A 24,250-nucleotide genomic window follows, 5' to 3' on the forward strand; every position below is an offset into this window, starting at 1 on the left:
ATAGTTCTCTCTACATGGGGATAGATAGGAGGTCCAATATTGTTGTCTTAAACAAGGTGGATATAAAAAAAAGAAAATGTGAAAAATAAAAATAAAACACACAAAGTAAGGTGCCTATTTCTCAATCGGTCAGAGTGCAGCACTGTTGCTACAACCCTATCCCTGTGAGAGCGCTGCATTGTCCAATACTGCTGCAATTGCATGTTCAAAGGCGATTTGCCAAAGGAGTCTTTTGAAGGGCCTAGCACCATGCCATTTAAAGGCAAGCCTGTCCAGATGAATCCAGTTTTGTTACATGTGTAGCCTTATCCCAGGCAATTAATTTCCTTTGAGGGCAAAGTGAAAAACTCTAAATTCCTGGGCAGATCCCTGCTCTCTGAAAACAATCTCTAGCACATGTGCGGCAGGTAGTGAAGAGCTTGTGAAAGTGTACCCAGAAACCTTTTTTCAACTGAATAATAGCAGGAGCCTTTGCTGCCCGTGTCCATCCATGGACCCTGTGTCCCATCCAGTCACTGGTCTGTAGAAGCCACCTTGTTTCTAAGCACCTTTGCTCCACTGCCAAACCACTATTCCCTGCATCAATCACTCAGAACTTTGCTTCTCCGGCTTCGGCTCCTTGAACTCCAGCCCTGCATGCTCCTTTTTTTGGCACCAACCTTCTTTCCTCGACCCCTGCTCAGATTTCACAAGCCTTTGTATGGCATCAAAGTGCCCCATGAGAAAAAGCACCGAATCAGGATTTATTTTTCACTACGCAGTTGTGATGAGGAAAATACCACTGTTGCAGCAGAAGGATGAAAGATCGACCACCAGAAAGAAGCTGATGGGGAAAGCAGGTTGTAACTGGAGACACAGCCCTGCAAAATCATCCAAACATTTTCCACAAACCATGGATCTCTGACATATTTACCACAAGGTATGGGTTTACTAGGCAAGTGAGTAGAACATTTTGTATTCGGAAATAGTAGCCACAGCTGCATGCAATACAGGTTATGAGCCTGCAATCACACCTTACAGACCAGAACAAAGCTTCCCAAACTTCAAAGAAATAGTGCAAATAATTCTCCATCTCTACGTTTTCATCTTCGCATTATTATTATTATTATTATTATCTAAAAAATGTGAGAGTGCTTAGAAGGAAATGTAATACCAGCAGAACATTATTTACCGAATTAAAAACACTGGCAAAGAGCAGGGTGATGTGCTTTAGCAGCTAAACTGCAGACTTTGGAAACAGAAGTATATTGATTCAAATCCTGACTTTCCCACTTGAGCAAAAATGGTGTGGTCTTGAACACAACCCATTAGCTCACTGTGCTCCAATATCACTCAGACGTCAGGATGCTTACAAAGAAGCAGAACACATGCATAACAAGCTACATTAAATAAAAAAACATTGAAGAGAGGAAATGGGGCAGATGCAGCCTAGCAGAGTAAATGTCAAATGTCATGATTTTCAATTTGGACAACTGTTTGGGCAAATCAGCCAGTATAAGGCACATTTGCACCCTGGTGAAGGGCGCTCAGCCAATCAAGTCTCCACCTATTGTCTCCGGCCACCTGATGCCCTTCCCCAGGAGGCACCATCTTATTTATGTTTTTGAACGTGGGGGGCAACAGCGAGCATCTCCATGTTGCCTCTGCCCCCTTGCCCCACGAACCAACTCTCCACAATTACCTGCTGGACTAGAGCTTTATGCCCCAATTCCGGCACTCTTGCCGCCATAGAAACAGTAGAGGGACTTGGTCCCTTTACAGATAGCGGCAGACATCTTTTTTTCCTCTGGATATTGGCTGCGCTTATTGTGGGATGCCACTCTTCAGAGAAAAACATTTGTACCTTGTAATCACAGCTAACGTTTGCAGGCAGGCAACTGCATATGCAAGTAGATGTGTGGTATCTGGCAAGTACAGCTGTTGCAAGTCATTTGGTCAAGTTATTGGGACCTAGCCACTTGCTGTTCGACTGACCAACGAAAATGGGTGTCGTGAAGATAAGAGGTTTTTCCTTCTGTGGAAAGCATTGAAAATCTACATGAATTTCAATATAACATTAAACTCTCAGATCACTACTTCAATTAAAAGCTTCTTTCAGCAAAAGTACCTTCTTCGTTCTTTGCGTCTTTTATTCCTCATAATTTCTACCATCTTGTTGTAAGGTGCTTAGTCAACTCCATTCGCCTCGGTGAGCTTTCCAGCTCATCAGATTCAACATCTCAGAGCATCCACAACAACATTATTTCATTTTGCCATTTTCTGCATCTCGTTTACTGAATGTGGCCTTAAATACAGATTTCCCTCACATATTCGTGGATTAAAATTTAAGAGGCTCGTGTCATCTAGCCCATAAGAGGTATTATGAGGAAAAGGTGAGCTATACAGGTCAACAAACGGCTTCTCACAAAGGGCTTATTACTTACTCCTCCCTTAAAAGACCAGGGTACACTGTAAGTGTCTCCCACCTCTTATTCAACACAACAAGCATCATGGAATGCAGGCTATTTTAACTGAATGGAGAGTCCCAAAGCCCTTTATGGAAATTACTAACAATAAGCTGCAACAACTATGTGACAGATGGGCCTCCTGTGAAGATATAATAGTGAATTAGTAATGCATAGGATGTGATACTTGGTGTAAACGTGCATGAGAAAAGTTATACAACTCCAAAAACAAAATCGATTTACTGGAAAAGAGGGCAACAAATCAATATTCTCACTTAGGGTATTTCTGAAGGAAGCGAAGGGGATGATGCAGTGCTCTTCCTCAAAACATGTGGCCCGAGATTCATTTTTTTTTTTTAAAACTCTCTCATTTTCAACAAGGTACAATGAATAACAGAATTAACATCCTAGGTCAATGAATGGCAAAATGCATAACAGTGGAAACAAGCACAGAATTCTAAACCATAACTCTGTATTCCACCATATGAAACTTAAGACTACCTAAAACAAAGCCAGATGTACCAAACAAACGACAGACAAATAAGACCACACAAAACCACCACAAAGACCACACAAACCCCCTCCCCATATATTAATGTTACTTGAAAAAAGACCAATGCACTCCACTCTAGAACCAAATCTAGCATCATCCATAAAGGTCACTAAAGCTCCCCCACATACCTTCATAAAGGGTTTCCTTGTTTTGTTTATAATATATTATTTTCTCAAATCTGGACAAAACATCTAGAACCCATTCTTCCACCATCGGCTTCTTCCGTGTCTTCCAGACCCTCAACACCTGTTTAGCCGCCACCAACAAAACTTTGAATACCCCCACACAATACCACCCAACTCACATCCCGTCCACCACTGTACAATAATAAGATAACCGCTAAGGGATTGTGTGGATAAACAATGTCCCAAATTTTATCGCCCCCATCAATAACCTCCCTCCAAAAACTCAATACCATAACATATGTAGCAAAGTACCTTGTTCTTTTCCTGAGATTCTTAAACTGCAATCTTCAACTGTTTTCAATATCCAGCAGGCACATGGGATCGGTTAAAATAATCATAATTTGCAGAGCAAACCTTCACCACACACTTATCTTCTCGAATATACCCAAATACAATTGATAATTAGCAATGCTAAAGATGCTAATCCACTGTTTTGGATAGGTCATAGCATATATATGTCACAAGATGTTTCTAAAGTTACTGTGCAAGAATTCCTTCCCATCATATAATCCTGTTCTTAGGCAGCTAAATGCCAGATTTAGTTCTTTACACCCATGTACCTTTTTGGCTGATCTGATCAGTGCTGCTAAAATTGAGGCCCTGGATACATCTACTGCAGCGACTATTAAACAACCTTCAGGGTCATCTTCTAATGGAATCATAATCAATATATGCTTAGTGTATTTGCCAAGACTTTATCATATTAGTCCATTGTGGGGCGGAAGATGGTGGGTGTCATTTTACCGCTTTTCGATTTCTCGCTCCAGCTCCCATTTTTTCAGATATCTTTAATTGTGATCAAGCTTTATTTGAGGCTCTAGTTTCATATAAGTATTACAAAATGAGCTACTCATTTGCATTAACGTTCATTCTTAATTGATTGGTTACATTATTTTCCCCATAATACTAAGCAGATAGTGGTTCCTGTCCCTTCAGTTTGTGTTCTGTCACTTTTTTATATGGATATACTAGCTTATATCATTTCAGTGACAGGAGTGAAGAAGCCGCTGCTCCTCAGCAGAATACAACACAAAAACCACATAGAACACCTCCAATATAAAGTGATCTGTCGAAAAGAAAAATGACCATGTGAATTTAAGAGTACACGGAACAGTTATTTACTACAGGCATTATTCATTACTGCTTTACCTATATGCGTGTCCGATGGTAAAAAGTGGGCCAAACCTTTGGGTTAAGTACAAGACAAATTACTCTGGACGACGATTACAGGGATGCAGCAGATACATTTAGAGCCCATCTGCAAACATACTGACAAAATTGATGTTCTACACGTGGCTGTAGTTAGATGGGAGGAAACAAACTGGGGTCTCATTGGCCTTGGAACAGCATCACTGACAGTGGAAAGAATACTGGCCATCTTACATCGGACGCAGTTCCAACTCAGTTGTACTTATAAGAAATGTTGGGATAACATTAGATGCAACATTGGATGCGACAGCTAAGATATTGGTTCTAGTCCAAGATGGATCCTATCAACTAAGTGTACTTCAAAGAAACATGAGGTTTTTTTGGCAAGATCCAAAATTATAGTAATCGGCTTAGCCCTAGACACTGAATGATTACAATGTGTTCTCTCAGCCTGTCAGAGAGACCATCGGAATCTAGCAGATATATAGAATATGGCAGATTATGGTGCAAACAAACAAATTCCCATCCCTCCGGTCTTTGCCATTTATAAATAGGACTAAACAGAAATCCATCTCCCCATTTCCCTCCCATATGCTCTTGGAAATAGCTACAGGATGGTGTAACCCTAAAAAGAACCAACTAAAGAATTCAAGCGTACCACAGATGTAATGATTTCCTACAACACAAGTGTTGCCAAATTACTTTCCAGCAATCGCAAAGGCAAAGCAAAAAACCAGGGACAGCATTCTGAAAAATTGTTGAATCATGTAGGGGGAAGCTTCACTGAAAAGACATGCTCATCTATGCCTTATAATGTTTAGCCTGCCCATGACGCTCTAAGATACATGCTGGTAATGCTCCATTGAACGTTTAACTGCATAGGTTAGCCATTGTAGCGCAGTGGTTTTAGTCAGGTATCCTCGATATCATACCTAGTAGATGCCTTCAGAACTTGGAAGATAAGTACTGCGACTATAAAGGTAATCTGACTATTGCGCTCAGAGATTCCCATTATCCTAGATGCTAGGGCAGCCTTTCTGACCCGGTAAGAAGCAGCTCTAGAACATCCAGCCCATTGCACTTGCCAGACTAAGTGTAGCCTGTACATAGAAAAAAATAATCTACGCTGGTAGCTGGCTTTTTCTTCCTTAAAGAAGATCGGGGAGGCCACCAGGGGGCGCGGGCAGGATGGACGCCTGAACGTCGAGCTCCGCACCCAGCCCCGGGTGAACTGCGATTTACCGGCGGAACGAGGGTCCCATGCGCTACGCGACCCCCACCAAAAGACGTTGGAGCCTGTAGCCCCCACCTGGACCCAGCTCTGGTCCCGATCCGACGCTCCTGTGAGGAGTTACACGGACCGAGGCGGCATCAGCTGCCCCTCCCCCACGACCTGGCGCGGAGCAACGCACGAAGCAGCGCGAGCCGCGCCGCCCACGAATAGGCCCGAGAAGGAGGGCCCACGGCGCTTCCTCCCCAGGACATCTTCCACGGCCCACCGCTTGACCCAGGGCCCCGACCCGAGGAAAGCCGTACGCTCGCCCAGGGAGCACACGCCGGGGCGGCCCTCTGCGCCCAGGCGCTTCTGATGCCCGAAGCCCGGCCCGACCTGGAGAGGACCATCCGCCGGTCCTGGGAGCTACGGTACTGCAAGGGGGCCGACGCGGGAGCACGCCCCCCCACCATCACAACACTCGCCGAGATGGCCCGCGGTGCTCGGGGGCCCCACGCCTAAAGAGACACACCCGTTCACAGGGAGGCCCAAGTCCACCAGCCCCCTCCACGGCCTCAGAACTCGATCTGTTGAGGGCCACCCACTCCCCGGTGGAGCAACGACGGGGCCGGAATAAGGGCACCAAGGACACCAAGGACTGCGTGGAATACACCGACAGCGTAGTAAGACCTTGGGGACCCCCCAGTTGACTTGCCGGGAACCCTCCACTAAAGGACCAACTCAACCGCCCCTTCCCGGCTCCCCAGTCGACGAAAAGGCGGCGCCCGCTGATAAGTGGCCGGCACGAACCTTCCATGCACTGGAAAGAAAACCTGCAGAAATACCAGTTCGTTGCCAAAGAAAGTGCCATGGCCACCGGTAGCCCCACTCCCCCACCCCCAGACCTGGGGGCTATCCAGAACAACATCCAAACGATTCTGGAGGAGATACGAGGGATGGGGACAGACATGGGGGCCAAACTGGCCGACCTCACCACCAAAGTCACCACCCTAGAAGACCGCGTGGAGGGTGTCGAAAATAATCAACTCTCAGTAACACTCCTCGAAACCCAAATGGACATGAGACTCCGAGACATGGAAAGGCGTGAAGAAGAGCTTCGGCTTAAGGTTGATGACATGGAGAACAGGGAGAGGAGGAACAACCTCCGAATCTTTGGCCTGGTGGAATCCGAGGGCGAGTCCACACAAGGTCTCGAAGGCAAAGTGCACGACATCGTGAGGATCGCCCTGGGAACAGAGGGCGTGGGGACGATCAATTTCGACAGGGTGCACCGAGCAGGGGGGGGGAGGCAGAGGCCCACGCTCGGTCCTGGTTCGGCTGCACTACTACAGGGACAAGGTCAGAATCCTGGAGAAGGCGAGACATCTTGGCATCATACAGTACGGCGACTTGAAGGTATCCATCTTTCAAGATCTATCGGCCCTAACCCTGTCAATGAGGAGGAAATGTGGCACACTTACAAGATGGTTGCAGGGAAAAGGGGTTCGATATCGGTGGGGGCACCCCTTCTACCTGGAGTTTGAGTGGCTAGGTGAGAAACACCACCTGGTGTCGGAGGAAGACATACGGAGAGCCACGGAGGATCTGGTGAGCGACCAGGCGGGCCACTCGGGCGCCCAGGAGGGAGGACCACGGGACCCCCCCAGGGGCCCCGACAGACTAGGAAATCACAGCGGGAAATCTAAGGTCAAGGGGGCCCGAAAGTTTCGGAAAACCAGACACCCGTCGACGAATCTGGAAGACCACCCAAATTCATGATAATAGCGTTCGATTGGAGGTGGAGAAAATCACGAGGTGAGAGATGATTCGGGGTGCGGGCGATGGAGGCCCTGGGCCCACGAACTGCCTTGAATGGATGCCGCGGCGGCGCTGTGTTTAGCGCGCTGGACTATGGGACGGCAGAGCGTTTTGTTAAAAAGTTAACTGTTTATTTGTGTTGCCCCATGTCTGAGGCTCGGGTTATGGGTTGGTGGCCGGGGGGGGGCTCCGGGTCCCAGAATTCTATCTCGGCCATGTCTACCGAAGGCCTGCAGGGGCCGACCTGAATCAAGTTTGCGATCTGGGACTCTCCAAACACACGAAAACCCCGGGGCTGGGGTTAGAGTCCTTGGTGGTTCGTTGACCAACCCCAACATATGTTGGGGAAAGTGGACGGACGCCTTATGTTTCAAGGGAGGGGCGGGGGGAGGGAGGGCACAGGGAGGGGGGTTTGGAATAAGGGGGAAGGGGGTAGGAGGGACAACGGGGCAGTTAGAGGGGTTCAGGGGGAAATTCAGTTCAAATCACAGGAATACGCTTGGCAATGGGCTCTAAAATTCAATCACCACGAGGGGTTCAAAATGCACGCCCGGAATGATGACAATGATTGAAGGGAAGGTGGGCACGTTGAATGTCAAGGGTCTAAACTCTCAAAATAAAAGGTCCCTCACGGGTAATATGTTCCGTAAACAACACCCGACGGTCCTATTCCTACAGGAAACACATTACAGGCGTGGGAGAGAGTCCAGAATCAAGGGGAAAGATATCGGCAGCAATTACTGGGCTTCACATCCGACCTCCAAGAAGGAGGGGGTGGGCATTCTCCTAGGAAGGGCTCTCCAACTCACGGGGTGGAAACCAAGCGAGGATTTGGGGGTCGATTCCTAGGCGTTAAGGGGCTTTGCGAGGGGCAACGAGTCACTTTTGCCACTGTATACGCACCCAACTCGGGTCAAGTAGAGTTCCTCACACGGATCTTTGGCGTCATGGATGAATGGGCTGAGGGGGCCATGATTCTCGGGGGGGATTTTAATCTCATAGCCGACCCCCAACTGGATTGGTGGTCCGCTAGAGGTGGGACACCCAAGGGGATCACTAAGGACAACCTGGCTTTGCAAAACCTCCTGAGGGATCACTACTGGGTAGACGTTTGGCGCAAGGCGTACCCGGCCCAGGGTGGTTACACATTCTTTTCTCCCCCACACTGCACCTACACCAGAATTGACCTTCTGCTGGCCTCAGAGGAGGGGGATGGGGCGGTAACCCAACCAAAGGTCGAGACCATAACGTGGTCGGACCACGAACTACTTGTAGCCAACTGGTCCCTGCCCATCGCCCCGAGATCGGCTCGATGGCGGTGTAACGACACGCTCCTTAGGGATCCAGTATTCCGTGATTTCATGAAACAAGAAATGCTGGCCTACTTCGAGATAAACGACACCGGGGAGACGGACATGTCCACGGTATGGGAAGCGGGGAAAGCCACCTTCAGAGGTCTCCTCATAGCGGAGGGCTCGAGGCGTAAAAGGGAAAGGGGCCTGATCGAGAGCAGACTCCGAGCGGAGTTACAGATCCTGCGGGCCAGACTGGGCGTCCCGGGGGTAGACCGGAGGGCACTATTGGACGAGATGCAGGGCAAAAGACAGGAGCTCCACACGGTTCTCATAGGTGAGGTGGTTAAGAGGATGCGATATACCAGACAGAGATACTATGAACAGGGCGACAGGGTAGGCACTCTACTGGCACAGAGGTTGAGGGGGTGTAGAGCGGAGAGAGGGATTACCCAGCTAGCCGACGAGGAAGGCAGAATTCATGGGAACCGGCAGGAAGTGACGGAATGTTTTGCTGATTACTACAGCAAACTCTATTCCAGGAAAGTGGGTGAATCACAGGAGGATATTGCCTCCTACCTGGCAGAACATCCCCTCCCCAAACTGACCGACCAAGACTTAGAGGCCCTCGAGGGGGAAATCCTAGAGGAGGAGGTGGAGGGAGCCATTAAGAGACTGAAGGCCGGGAAAGCTCCAGGCCTTGACGGCTACACAGCGGATTTTTATAAACAGACCCAATCCACCCTAGTGAAGCCCCTGACTAAATTGTTTAATCAAATTAGGGGCAACGACACAATCCCACCGACTTTCTTACAGGCCCTCATCACTGTCATACCCAAACCTGGTAAGGACCGGGCGGTCTGTGGGTCCTACAGACCCATCTCACTTCTCAACGTAGACGCCAAGAGTTTTGCTAGGATCCTGGCCTCCAGACTGGAAAATTCCCTCCCACGCCCGATACATCCAGACCAGGCGGGATTTGTCCTTAATAGACAGGGTTCCGATAATCTAAGGAAAACACTTCATATACTAGCCACAACCGAGGCCAGAAACGAAGGCACACTCCTACTGGCTCTCGACGCGGAGAAGGCCTTTGACAGGGTCAGTTGGGCTTTCATGAGGGAGGTTCTCATGTCGGTGGGGATGGGGCCAAGGTGGTTGGGATGGATATCCGCGCTCTACTCCTCCCCTTCGGCCAGAGTGGTGGCAAATGGGATTGAATCTAGAGAATTCCCCCTTGAACGTGGTACGAGGCAGGGATGCCCCCTGTCCCCGTTAATCTACGCATTGGTGATGGAACCGTGGGCAATCTCGATCCGCAATGACATGGCCATCAGTGGTGTGCAGATGGGGGATATGCACTGCAAAATCTGCCTCTTTGCGGACGACGCCCTGCTCTACGTTACTAGACCGTCCCATACAATCCCTCGGCTACTGCAGGGCCTCACAAGGTATGGAGAACTATCGGGGTACAAAGTCAACCTGGACAAATCGGTGGCATTTATGGGAGGGAACCTGCCGGACATAGAGGTGGCCTTTGTGGAGGGCCTCCCCTTCAAGCGGAACGATGAGGGGTTCCGTTACTTGGGAGTCCAAATCACACGTAACCTTGAAGACCTGTATGGGGCCAACTTCCCCCCCCTCTGGTCAGCAATCAGGAGAGACATAGAAAGGTGGGCGGGAACGGGTCTCTCATGGATGGCACGCCTTAATCTCATAAAAATGGTGATTCTCCCAAAATTCCTGTTTCTCTTCCAAATGCTCCCGGTGCAGGTCCCTAAGGCCTTTTTCGATGAAACAAAACGAATCCTCCTTAGATTCCTCTGGCAGGGCAAAAAACACAGGATTTCGTATGAGGTATTGACTAGGACCAAGGAGGATGGGGGGGTGGGCTACCCCGACCTCGAGACGTACTATAGGGCATCCCAGTTGAGGATCATGGTTGATCACTTCACACCGGGAACGAAAAAACAGTGGGTAGCCATGGATAATAGGCCCCTGGCGCCCGTCACACTAGAGGAATGGCTCTGGGTCCCAAGGAGTACGATCCCTAGAACCGTCTTGAACCACCCGATCCTGAAAGTATTGTGGTCTCTATGGAAGGAGGGAGGTTATTACAGATGGCTCACGACATGGCCCTCCCCCTTGAGCTGTATATGGGCCCCCCCTTTCCTGGCCAAAATAGCGGAACCAGCAGCTTACCAGACGTGGTTCGAGGCGGGCCTTAGTAGGACCGGCCAATTGTGGGTGGGGGGCTCCTTCCTCCCCCTAAAGGACCTCGAGGAAGCCCTGGGAATAGGTACGCTTTCCCCGTTTCGTTATCTTCAGCTCAAGGGTGTCCTCACCGAGCCATCTTGGGGCGATACCCTCAGGAGGGAACTCACAGACTTTGAAAAGCTCCTTCTGACCGCAAAGGGTTCCAAGGGGACAATCTCTCGCCTATACAAGCTCTTTCAATTCTCTATCCCCCCGAGACCCACCACCCGCACGCACGCAATGGGGTAGGGACCTAGGCGAGGAAATCGATGACGAGAGATGGACAGAGATGTGTAGACGGGCTAATCGGTCCACATCCTCCCTCCAATATCGCCATCAGGCCCTCAAGATACTACACAGATGGCACTACCCCCCGCAAAGGATAGCTAGAATGCGGCCAGGATATGACCCACACTGTTGGAAATGTAAGACAGAAAGAGGTGACTATATCCACATGTGGTGGGGATGCCCAGTGGTTCAGAAATACTGGGACAAGGTGCGGGCCTGGATTAAAGGGGTGGATGGGATCGAACGGGCTTCCTGTCCTTGGCTCCTCCTTTTCGGGATTAGCAACGGGGAGGACCGGGATAGCACTCAAGACCACATGCTCCAGGTGATGCTGGTAGCAGCTAGATGCTGCCTGGCACAGAAATGGAAACACCCGAAAATGCCAGGGGAAAAAACCTGGGTGACCAAAGTAAGAGCCATCTACGACATGGAGTTCCTCACACACCTGCTTGATGAGTCCAAGTCCAACATCGAGGAAATCTGGCTCCCCTTTTTTGACAAATACGGCCGAGTGGTCTAGGACCTGGTGGTTGAGCTGAGGGATCCCCCTCCTCCCCAAGGACACGGGACCATGGCCCAAGGACCTGGTTGTGAACCGAACCCGTTTGATCAGCATGACTTTGACGTGCCACACGCACAATGCACTGACACCTCTATCGCTAAGAGAGCCCGTTGCGCAAGTAACTACCTATGCTATGAACGCTCGAACTGAAGGGGGGTGGGGGGGGAGGGAAAAGGAGGGAGGGGTAAGGGGTGTGTTGCGTTTGGTTTTTTCTATATGTTAACTTACATTAATAAATGCAATGTAATAATGTAATCACGCAATGCACAAAGGAAACCTAATAAAATCGATTTTTCAAAAAAAAAAAGATCGGACGGCACAGCAACATCAAAGATAAACTCCATCTGAGCCATGGCAGTTATAGAGTCCACACAACGGGCGGCTGCAATCCTCCTTGACGCCGAAAAGGCCTTCGACTCTGTCGAATGGCCCTTTGCGGTAATCAGACAGCATGGCTTGGGCAACCAGTTTATAAAACTAGTAGCATTACTATATAATAAACCCTAATCAACTATTGTCCTTGGCTCATCGAAATCGGCACAAATCCCTCTTCAACGCGGAACTAGACAATGGTGCCCACTGTCAGCGCTAATATTTGCGTTAGTGATGGAGCCGATGGCCTCCAGCCTGCGAACTCGACATCTCCATTGAGGACTCACTTTAGGTCCCCATAAAGTGATTATCTCGCTCTACACTGGCGACGTGGTTCTATTCCTTCAAAACCCCATTGAAAATCTTAATCCTGTAATGCACGAGATAATCAAATTCAGTATGGTCTTAGGCCTGAAAAATCAATCATTCCAAGTCGATCATATTTCCCCTAACTCCCAGCGCCAGTAAATTCGCAGACGACTTTAATTTCAAGTGGGAAAGCACCCATGTACGATATCTCGGGATCCTGCTATCACTGAGTCACTGAGACATCTTCCAAGACAACTAGGAAACCACTTTAAAAGGACTCCAGGAGAAGGTGCACAGATGGAAGTCATTGCCGCTGACACTCTGGGGCAGAGCATTGCTGGTTAAGATGGTGATCCTACCAAAACTCACGAATATCCCACTCTTACTCCTGCGGCGCTTTCTGGGGAAGCTAAAAAGTCTTATCCTTGAATTGATCTGGGCCGGTAAACCGGCAATGGTGGCATACTGAACGCTAATACTCCTTACAAGGAGGGGTGGGTTCGCACTCCCAGACCTGGAACGATACTATTTGGCCGCACAAGTGCATTTCCTGAGCCATTGGTACTTACTTCATCAGGCCCCACGTACAAATCGAACGGGCCCTAGCATCACCTAATCTGCTAAGAACAGTCATCATTAGTCAACAAGCGACACCATACGCCACTCTAAATGTGGCGTTAACCACCTACGCAATTTGGAAAAAGTTAGCCCAAAAATATGGCGTAACAATTAGATACTCGCCGCTACTACCCATTAAATTCATACCAGTGATACCCCTCACAAATGAGAAAGTGTTCCTCCAATGGGCAGAAAAAACACAAACCCAGACACCTAGGAATGTTTCATTGACAAAAAGATTGCCATCACCCCAACAGGCCAAGGAGAGAGGCAGCACCTCATCTTTAGATATATTCATATACTTCCGGTTGCGGTAAGCGATCCAGGCCCTATTCCCCTCCTTCCTGCGCCAACCTCCAACATGGGCACTGCTCCATGGCGTAATACAAGCACAGGGGGAGGGTAAATTGGTATCCTCAATATATAGATCCCTTGTAACAGACACATCAGAAAACCCGCACACAAAGGAAAGATCGGAAAAGGCGTTACAGGTTACCATCCCCGAAGAAGAATGGTCATACGTACTCAAACTCAGTGGGTCGCTCCGAATTTGCGGTTTAAGCTTATCCACTTTCATTACTTACACCAAACCTACTACACTCCAGCCAAAAGGTGCACACATAGGCCAGAGTCGGAGGCGAAATGCGAGAGGTGTGGAAAACCAGCTGCAGACTTCCTCCACCTTGCCGGAAAACCAGCTGCAGACTTCCTCCACCTTGCCTGGAGCTGTCCGGCGTTGTCCAAATTCTGGTCACAAGTTATTCAAGAGACAGAGGCGATTATTGGAGAGGAACTAACACCTATCCCCGCAGTGATGCTGCTGGGGATGACCAAGCACCTAACACCTGCAATGAGGAAACTAGCAAACATTCTGCTGCTGGCGCGGAGGAAGGTGGCCATGGCCTGGGGTCGGGGTCCGCCTCCCTCGGTTGCGGGGTGGCGGAGCGGTGTACTCTACTGTCAGGACGTGGAGACAGAGTTCCTCAAAACGTTACCTTTGCATGCTCGTCCTCCAGACATTTGGGGGCCATACGTAGCATATTTGCTAAATTCCACAAGCGGCGGCGACTCCTCAGCATCCCCAAGCTGACCACCAAGTGGGACATTGGTGAGCAGACGCCATGCGAGAAGCGTCATGAGTGTCGAGTGCTGGGTAGTACGGACAAGAAGAGAATGTTGAGGAGGGCGAAGGGGGGGGTGCGGGGTTGGGTACAGGGTTGGTTTGACACACGTTTCCTGTCCCAGTATTGAGAATATATAAAGGGCGCCCGGCGAAGTCCTGATATGCCCAGGAGGGTACTGGTGGGTAAATAGATAGAAATCAGGGTGAGAGATCCGAGGGCAGCTGTCAAGTTTTTGAAGCTATTTTATTTTGCCTTCAAAAAGATTTTGCACATATTAGTATTTTTAAACATTTACACAACTTTCGATAAGCACGAAAGGTTAGGTGGACAGATATTTCTTTTTTTTGTGCGAAATACAAATGAGTATCGTCCTCTTTTCTTGCGGAGGACCAATTTTCACAGTGATGCACAAGTATACAGTACAAGTGATTGATGACAGGGGGTGTCAACAGTGTGCAACCCAGGACTGTGATAGGTCCGGGGGTACTAGAACAACAATAGTGAACACAACAATATTCTACAAACACATATAAACAGGGGTTGTGCCACAGAAAATCGACACGACGGTGTTTCGGCCAAACTGGGCTGGGATTAAGCCTGAGGTTGTAGTGGCCCAAATCAGGATGGTTTCTTACTACAGGTTCTGTCCGTAAAGGAAAACGTCTGCTGTGGTGCAGCGGGGACGCTGTGCTAGAGTCCTGTTATGGTTGCCGGACTCTTAGGGACATGGGAAGACTCGTATGACTCAGGTCACTCAGGCTATTGATTAATGCCTATGGTCTCTGGGAGCGAAGCCTGTTGTGGCAATGTCTGCGCTCCTCCATTACCGCACTTGGGGTCCTGCTGCATGGCATTTCGCAGCGCACTTGTGCGGCCATTTAATCCCGTGGGAACTTTTAGCGGAGCCAGAGTGGGGGGAATTTACTAGACCAAGCAACCGAAATCACGTATGCAAAAGGACCTGGCCTACATTCTGGCCAAAAGGAGAATAGCCATGAGCTGGAAAGCAGCCCATAGACCCAGATTAGAGGTATGGTGGAACGATCTCCTGAAATGGGCAGACGCTGAGGCAGTAGTATGGTATGAGGCAGCTGAAGTGAGACCTCTGATAGCATGGAGACAAATGACAAAGGTAGCCACATTGTCGTTGTCGGGATCCTCCCATGCCAATTCCAGTGAATGTGACACGCCCGAGAACGGCGAAGGGGATTAACCCCAAAAGGAGGGAAGTACGAAGAACTGAGGTGGAAGCTCGAGTTAAAGTGGGGGGAGAGCAGGGAAGAAAGTAATAAATAACACGCAAATGTATGCTAAGAAGCTTGTAACCGAAAATGTAGGGTGCGTTAAATAAAATAAAAAGTGCTAGGTGTACCAGGAGGTAAGTCCTAGGGAATCGAGCAAGTGCCAGGGTGAGCGGTCGGCTGCCAATCAATAACTGCAGGCCTTTGGTGGCATAGGGCAGTGGTTGGCAAAGCAAGTGCAGGGAGCGGGCGGAGGCTAAAAGGCGAGAGGACACATAAGGGCCATGCTCACCAATCTCATCAACTGTGCATTTTTTAGCAGAGGAGGGAGGACGGGAAGGAGGAGGTGAAAATGAAAGTCTTGAGGAGCTTCCAGAATTTGAGGGGGATCGTCTCAACACAGGGGCTGGGGCAGGCTGTTGCATAGTAGGGAGCCTGCTGATTAAAGAGATTGGCCACCAACACCCTGTCTAGCAAAGCACTTGACACACAGAGTTGGTGCTAGAGGAACGTAAGAGCTGGAGGGAGAGTACTTAGTGAGAGCAATTTGTAGATAGTGTGGTCCCTGGCCCCAGATAGCGTTATGGACGATGCAGAGGGATCTGAACTTGATCCGTGCAGCAACCGGGAGCCAGTGGAGAGTTTTTAGGGCTGGAGAGATGTGGTCCCTGAGCTTGAGGCCAAGGATAAGTCTTGCAGGCCTACTCTGGATTAGCTGGAGGGGTCATAGAGAAGAATAGAGTAAATTAAGGAAAGGGCTATTGCAGTAGTCTAGCCTAGAGAGAACCAGAGCTCTACAGACACTGAGCCCTTTTCATCGCTCCGCGGTCTTCTGTCCCCGTCCTGGGAGTCTGAAGCCGGCGGAGGATCATCTGAAGCACTGACCATTACTTTTTGCTGGTGGGTGGCCATCTCCTTAAACATTATGCCATGTGGGCAATGCGGTGCTCCGATGCTTGGGTCCTCAAGATTGTCCGGGAAGGTTACCAAATCAACTTCCTCTTCAGCATTCATGGATCTTGACTACTCTACCCAGGGACCCTGCCAAGAGAGCGGCCATGTCCACAGCTATTGCGAGCTTCTGTTCAAAGGGGCCATTGTGGCCCTGCCCAGGGACAAGTGTGATCTGGGGGGATGGGCATTGGGGGGGGGGGGGGTGGTGGATTCTACTGTCGGGTCTTCTTGATCCCTAAGCCCCGGGGGAGGTTCCATTGGTTTTTGGAGTTGAAGCAAGGGGGGGCGGGGTCTCATCTTCCCCTTGTCCGTCAGTCACTCTAGGAGTGGAGCTTCCTGATCAGGGCCTGGTGTTCATTGGGGATCGGTTCTGCACCAGAAGTGGCAAGGTTCTTCTATCCCAGGCCAGGGCTCTCATGCTCCAGGCCCTCCTTTCAGATGTCCTTCGAATTCAGCGAGAGACATTCTGGTGATACAGAGACACGTGGCATGTTGTTATGTTCCCCCTCCATCTTTGCCCCCTGGTGGTACATCTACTATGTCACTGGCCCCCCTCCACCCATTCTCGCGAGCAGCGTGTCCAGATTTCGAGCACTCTGGGTGGGTGGTTGCAGAATAGCTCCCTGCGGCAGGGAGGGGGGGTAGAATTGGATCAACCCCCTCTGGTGGTTATCGGATCCGGTCCACCCTGGGTCTCTGCGCAGGAGTGGTGAGACATGGAGGGGTTCTGTCAATTCTCAAACTGGGGAGAGTTAGCAGCCATTCAGCGGGCTCTCCTGTGGTTTGCTCCCCTCCTGCAGGGTCGGGGTGTGTTGGTTCAGACCAACAATTGCTCTGCCATGGCCTGTGTCAACAATCAGGGGGTTGCGGGCCCAGAATTCATAGGCTAGGTTTGGGGATGAGCAGCATTTGCTGTTGCTGGCGCGGTTCACATTTGAGGGGTGGGGGGGTTTGGAGAATGCGGTTGCGTATCGTCTCAGCTGGGTGTTCCCCCCCAGTCTTCCGGGAGTTGCAGTTGTCCGATCACGTTTGTGAACATTTGGCACCGGTTCGGGATGTGTTGGATCCGTGCGTCCCACTGCTCGGCCAAGGTCCCCATATTTTGTTCGCAGTGCCAATCGGTGGGGAGGTGGACGCCCTGAATATCATAGGAGGCAACCTCCATATGTGGGCCGACCCAACTCTGAACAGGCAAGCCGAAACCCACAGGAGAACATCCCACCAGAAGCCGGCCGCAGAGTGATAGTCGAAATGATGGACACCTACAAACTCAAAGATGCATGGCGCCATATGAACCCTCAGCAAACGAGATTCACATTCTATTCAGCACTACACGCCACATATACCAGAATCGACTACATATACCTCACACCAGAGCTAACGGGGGCGATGTCCGCCTCTGAAATACCCCCTATAACATGGTCAGACCACGACATGCCCACCCTCAGTCGCATAGCGCTCCCCCACAGAAGTTCGAAAAGGCGTTGCAACAAAACGCTCTGGAAAGACCAGACATTCCAAGAGCACCTTGAGAAGGAGATCGACCAATACTTCGAACAGAATAACACAGGCGAAACCTTGATATATACTGTGTGGGAGGCTGGAAAAGCCACGTGGAGAGGAATACTAATTAGAGAAGGAGCAGCACGGAAAAGAGCGCCAGCTCATAGAAAATAAACTCAGAAACGAAATAACCCAACTGGACCTTAATGCCCAGTCCGCCGGCATTGATAGAAACTGAAAAATAGAGGAGGCCACTAGCAAGAGAGGAACTGCGGCAACTGGAAACAGACCAAATCGTGCGCAAACTCCAATACCTCAAACAGAAACAATACGAGAAAGGGGACAAAGCTGACTCTGCTCGCAGCCAGGCTCCGTGGCAACAAAGAAAGATGGCTGTCAACAATAGAAAACGAGACACCCCTACAGGGGCCCCCCCCCACCAATATCCCTGGAGCATTTGCTAACTTCTACGAGAAACTGTACAACTCAGACACCCCAGCAGACGAGAGAGCAATTGCAGAATATATGAAGATAACCTCCTCGAGACACAGCACAAGCCCTCGATGCCCCCATCACAGGCGAAGAAATAGAAGACGCAATAAAAAGGCTTCCAACAGGGAAAGCCCCCGGAAACGACAGCTATACGGCAGGGTTTGACAAAACCTTCATCGGAACACTCCATCCATTTATGGTTGAACTCTTCAACCACATCCTCCAAACGGGTTCTGCCCCGAATCCTTCTCCGAGACACTGATAACGGTCATCCCCAAAGAAGGAAAAGATCCCAAGCAATGCGCATCCTACCGCCCGATCTCCCTCCTAAATACAGATGCCAAAATCTACACGAGGGTCCTCACGGCACGACTGGAGACGCATATGCCCGCCATAATCTACATTGACCAGGTGGGATTCATACTCAGCAGACAGGGAGCAGACTCCACCCGTAAGACCCTCCACCTCATACACGAAGCCAAGAAAATGCCAAATACACCTGCACTATTCTCGATCGATGTGGAGAAGGCGTTCAATAGGGTGGAATGGCACTTCCTAGAAGCAACCCTGTGGAAAATAGGCCTCGGCCCAGTTCTTCGACGTGGAATCAAAGCTGTATGCACCTCGCCCCGAGCCTCAGTTGCAGAAAACTCCCAATACTCTTACTGGTTCCCTCTGCTCCGAGGAACGAGACAGGGATGCCCCCTCTCGGCAAGATTATCTGCGCTATCACTGGAACCATTGGCGCAAATGCTTAGAACAAATGAAGGCGTGAAGGGCCTCCATGTGAATGGAAGGGAATATAAATTGGCCCTGTATGCAGATGATATTCTACTTCATGTGAAAAACCTGATGACATCAATCCCCCAAGCAATTCAACTTATTGAACAGTATGGCGCACTGTCAGGCTTTAAAATTAATAGAACCAAATCCATCCTCTTCCCCTATGTGAACCCACCACGAGCCAAAAATTGGAACTCAAACAACTCTGCCTCATCATCGAAGACCCCACACTCTGATACCTGGGCGTCAATCTAAAGAGAGACATTGCAGATGTATACAAGGCCAACTTCTCACCGCCTTCAGTGCAGACCTCGCTAAATGGCGATCCCTCATCTCCTGGATGGGACGCTTGAACGCCATCAAGATGGTCAGTCTCCCACACTTCCTATACCCCTTCCAAGTACTCCCTGTGACAATTCTAGAAAACTTTTTTAAACAAGTGAAAAGAGCAATAACTGGATTCCTGTGGGAAGGAAGAAACCCAGAATAGCCTTGTACTACCCAAAGACCAAGGGGGGGTAGGCCTTCCCCGATATCAAGCGATACCATCAGGCAGCCCAGTTAAGAGTCCTCATCCCCCACCTCAGAGACAGGAAGGTGTTATAATGGGTCCAGCTGGACAACGACAACCTGACCCCCGCAACGCTCCCAGAGTGGCTATGGGTCCCCAGGCCACAACTCACATGAAGACTACGCAACCACCCAATACTGGGGACAATATAGAACATATGGAAGGAGGGAAAAGGGATGAGGGGAGTGACCACATGGCCATCCCTTCTGAGCCACCTCTGGGCCCCAGGGATCAGAGAAGAAATACCCAAACACTCTAGGTACCAAACCTGGTTCGACACAGGACTCGAAAGGGTCAGACAGCTATGGAGAGAGGAAAAATCCATAGCAAGCTCAGACTTGGAAGACACCCTCCAACTGCACCCAATCCCGACTCTTCTCCATCTACGCTTGAAAGGCGTCTTATCAAAGCAGGAATGGAAAACCAGAATACAAAGAGAACTTGCCCCCTTAGAGAAAATCCTTGACACAACCTCCACGAATAAAGGCCTGATTGCACATATGTACAGTGCTCTGATCTGTACAGACCAAAACTCGAACCTCCGCCTCAAAGAGAAATGGGAAAAAGATTTCAACAGAATTTGACCAACAAGCATGGGCCACAATTTGGTGCACAATACAAACTACATGCTATAAAATGTACTTCACAGATAGCAGTACGACCCCCACAGACTATCGAAAATGTATCAGACCAACAGCCCAAAATGCTGGAGACAATGTGGAATGGAAGCTAACTACTGGCACATGTGGTGGGACTGCCCCAAAGTCTGCATATATAGAAGTGCTCGGCTGGATCAAACAAATAGACACATCGAGAGGGAACCATCTCCCCTCCTGAGGCTATTTGGCCTAGAAGAAGAAGACAAACTAATCAGGATGAAGGGACTGGCCTCCCCACTGTTATTAGCTGCAAGAGGCGGCTCAGTCATCAAATGGAAATCCCCACATCTCCCAGTTAAAAAAGAATGGACCACCATTGCAACAAACATACGATGGAGAAAATTACGGCGGCCCTCCATGGAAAGGCAGCACGCCACGAAGAAATCTGGTGCGACTTTGCCAACATACACATCCAAAACCAAAGTCGACAACCACCCAGTGACGCAGAATCCCCGTAAAGAGTAAACAAAGATGAGAACTGGACTCCATCCAGCGAATCATATGTTAAAATGCCTGTCGCACGACATAAACACATGTAAACCACCCGAGTTAAACGTCCCTGCTTGCGCTAACTATAGACTAAGTTCTTGCCAACGAACCGGAAAAACCTGCCAGACCTTCTTGTGGAGGGAGGGGGGGGGTGGGAGGGGGAGGGATCAACATTACCCTAAAGTAAAAGCGAAGAGGAAGTTAACTCTGCTTATAGCAATGTTCTTGTTTAATTCCACTAACATACCGATGTACCAATGTGAAATTTTATTGATTTTGAAAAGGAAGGGTGTATGCACGTTAATGTACACGTGCATACACCCTTCCTTTTCAAAATCAATAAAATTTAAATTAAAAAAAAAAAAAATATATATATATATATATATATATATATATATATATATATATATATATAGGCATTGGGCCCATTTTCTCAGATGGTGCGAGGGTTGTGGTGTCCCGGGGGTGCTACAGTTCTTGCAGAATGGTTTTGATAAAGGGTTGCGAGCTCAGTGGGCTACATCGAAATGCCTGTTGGAGGGTTCTGGTGTTAACCTGTTGGATCTGGGTCTGGTGGGCCGGTCCCCGAGGAGCATGGCTTCTTCTCGCCCGCATTTGTGTTCGGGTTCCCCCACACTCTTGGGATCTGCCTCTGGTTTTGTGGTTTCTTCAGTCGGCTCATTTTTTCAATCAGCTGATTCAACTTGCTGATGTTAAGCAACTTGCGCTCAAGGCGGCTTTCCTGATTGCCATCACTGCTGCACGACATTTGGGGGAGATTGGGAGCTCTCCTTTGCCGCCCTCCTTTTCTTGCATGGCTGCTTGGTGTTGCAGCGATATCCCCGTAAGGTGATCTCCAAGCTTGATTTGTCGCAGGAAGTGGTCCTTGCAGCCTTTTTTCCTGACCCGCCCTGTCCCGGGAGGAAGTGGCATGGCACTTCCTAGATGTGCGACGGGCAGTCCTGGAGTATCTGGTCAGGACGGAACCTGTTTGGCGGTCTGATAATCTTCTGGTGACTTTTGGGGTGGTGAGGAAGGAGTTGGCTGTTTCGATCAGTCGCTGGATTAAGTCAGTGATCTCTATGGCATATTTATTTGGCAGCTGGTCTTTCTGACCATTTGGGTGTGCATGGTCGTTCTACCAGTGTATGGCTGCTACCTGGGCGGATGCTCGGGCTATTTCTGTTGCATGAAATTTGCAGTGCCACTACCTGGGTGTACCCCAATAGCTTTTGTTACACATTACATGCAGCCCGAATGTTGGCAATTCTAAGGATGGTTTCTTTGGAGTTGGGGTCATGTCCGTGGCCCAGCTGTGTTATGTTGTTCTATTGCACAATAAACTTATTTGGCATCGGTCCTCTTGCTTTCCTGCTTCCTTTGGGGTCCTTCCACTTGTTTTTTTGGCTTTAGTATGCCTCATAGGCGAGCAATGGGACGAGGAAGAGAGATGTGGAGGTAATACGCTCAAATTACTTAGAGGTATTCTTCATTACTCCTAGTCCTACTCTTCCTCGTCACAGTACTGCTGGCCCTCCCGCGGTGTGGAAGGGGCCGGGATCTGTCCAGGCTTGCTGTGAACTGGTGTATTGTGGTAAATTAGGACGGTGTATACCTCCGAAAGAAAAGAAAGTTCCTCTTTGGGAGGCACAGCCTCATAGACGAGTACTGCAACGAGGAAGAGTAGGAGATTACCGGGAAGTAATTTGAGCAGTACTGACATTTTCCAGATTCCAGAAAATGTAAAGCCTATTTCAAGCCACATCGCACTACACCCAAAAAGCGCATCTGCTCCCAGTGCTTAGACACGACGAACTCAGATCACAACAGGTTGGAGACAGTTGGGCATTGTTTGCTTTCAAGCACATTACAAAGCAAATAAAGTAACGTGGTTGCAGACAAACCAGTAAGTGAATGCGATCAGCTTTTGTCCCTTGAGGTGTGAATGGTGGCTCGTTAAACACAGGAGTTGGGTTAACATGGCATGCTACATGAAATAATTACAAGCTTATGATATCATTTTATTTGTTTTCATAGTATACTTTAAAATATCAATAGCAATTACTGCATTCTGGCAATTATATGCTTTAATTAACATGTTACTGCAGGAACGTATTTGCCATGTTGGTTTATTATGCGACTGTGATGTGTTTCAAATCAACTTTATAAAATAGTTTTATTTTATCCCCATGTTGTTTATACTTGTTACAAGCCTAAGACTTGCCTGGAATCTCCACCCCTTGACATGACTCCCACTCCTTTCCCCACCTCGTTGAATGTTTACCCTATTTCAGCACCGCCAGGGCACTTCTCCAAGTAGAACAGCTATATCGCAGTAGTCACGTTTCAAGCCCCTTGGTGGCACTGCTTGCTGTACCTTCTCCCCCGACAGTAATAACAGCCACATCTTACTCCCTTTCTGGCCTCCCCTCGTCCCAGTTACCCCCACTCTCATTAACGGAGGCTCCAGTAACCAACATACCATCAAGTCACACACTCTCCCGTTACAAACGTAGAGTTCCAATCCTCACCTGTCCCCTCCTCTCCCTGGTGCCTGCGGCGGCTGCTGTCGGCCGCCTCTGCTGCTCCCCCTTCCACGTCCCGGTCTGGTCATACTCTGCTCCCCCCGAGGGTGGTGGCACAGATCAGGCGGCTAGCAGCATGTCCCACTGACGCGCCCTCCTGTCAGCTGCGAGAGGCGAGCTGACGCCAAAGCCCGGCTTCCTTCAGTGCCAGGCCTCTCTCTCCCAGCAGGCACCACGGCACGCCCCTCTGTCTGTTTACTCTACGGAGCACGTTACGTAACGTGATACGTACTCCCAATAGCTCACGCTGTATACCTATAGCACAGCAGTTATGAGTGGGCGCGGCCGCTCAATTATGACGGCCTTGTTCGGCGTGTGTATCACCTCACGTACCCAATAAAAAACGAGGACGGTTCCATAGAACCTTCCCATGCGCAAATACGCCGTGTGGTCACATGAAAATAACAATCATTTAGAAAGTAAAAGGCAGGCTAAATGCCCACTCTTTGATTCACTTTCCAAACCAAAACGGCAGTGGTAAGCGCTAAATTGGAATTCTTTTTTTCCATTTATCTTTTTATTTAGTTTATTACAAACCTTTAAAAAAATGAGCAACAACTAAAAATAAACTTTAAAAAAATGAACAAATAAACAACACTAGTCTATTCGTCATTTCCTCTGACGTTTCTCACTTTCCCTTATGTCGTTTTTTGTTTATTTTCATTAGTGATTCTCCCTGAGTGTTGTATCAGCTTCCACCAAATTCTTTTGCATCTGTTCCAAAAACAATGTCAAGGCTATTGTCAAGTTTTTGCTGTTACTGCTATGCATTCTCGTCCACCACTCTTCA

At 49.1% G+C, this 24,250-nt stretch overlaps 1 protein-coding gene across 1 annotated transcript in view; it reads right to left on the reverse strand.

Annotated features, from left to right (window-relative positions):
* The window catches only part of VCF1 (VCP nuclear cofactor family member 1), a 173,527-nt gene extending 149,790 nt beyond the window's left edge, over nucleotides 1-23,737 (reverse strand). Inside the window, exon 1 of the mRNA XM_069655106.1 lies at nucleotides 23,407-23,737. Coding sequence (XP_069511207.1) covers nucleotides 23,407-23,489 — 83 coding nt within the window. The 5' untranslated portion in view covers nucleotides 23,490-23,737. The remainder of the gene's footprint in view (nucleotides 1-23,406) is intronic.
* Between the last annotated feature and the right edge of the window lie 513 nt (nucleotides 23,738-24,250).

Source organism: Ambystoma mexicanum, chromosome 3q (assembly GCF_040938575.1).
Source record: "Ambystoma mexicanum isolate Mex_15411 chromosome 3q, UKY_AmexF1_1, whole genome shotgun sequence".
In the NCBI taxonomy this organism is placed as follows: Eukaryota; Metazoa; Chordata; class Amphibia; order Caudata; family Ambystomatidae; genus Ambystoma; species Ambystoma mexicanum.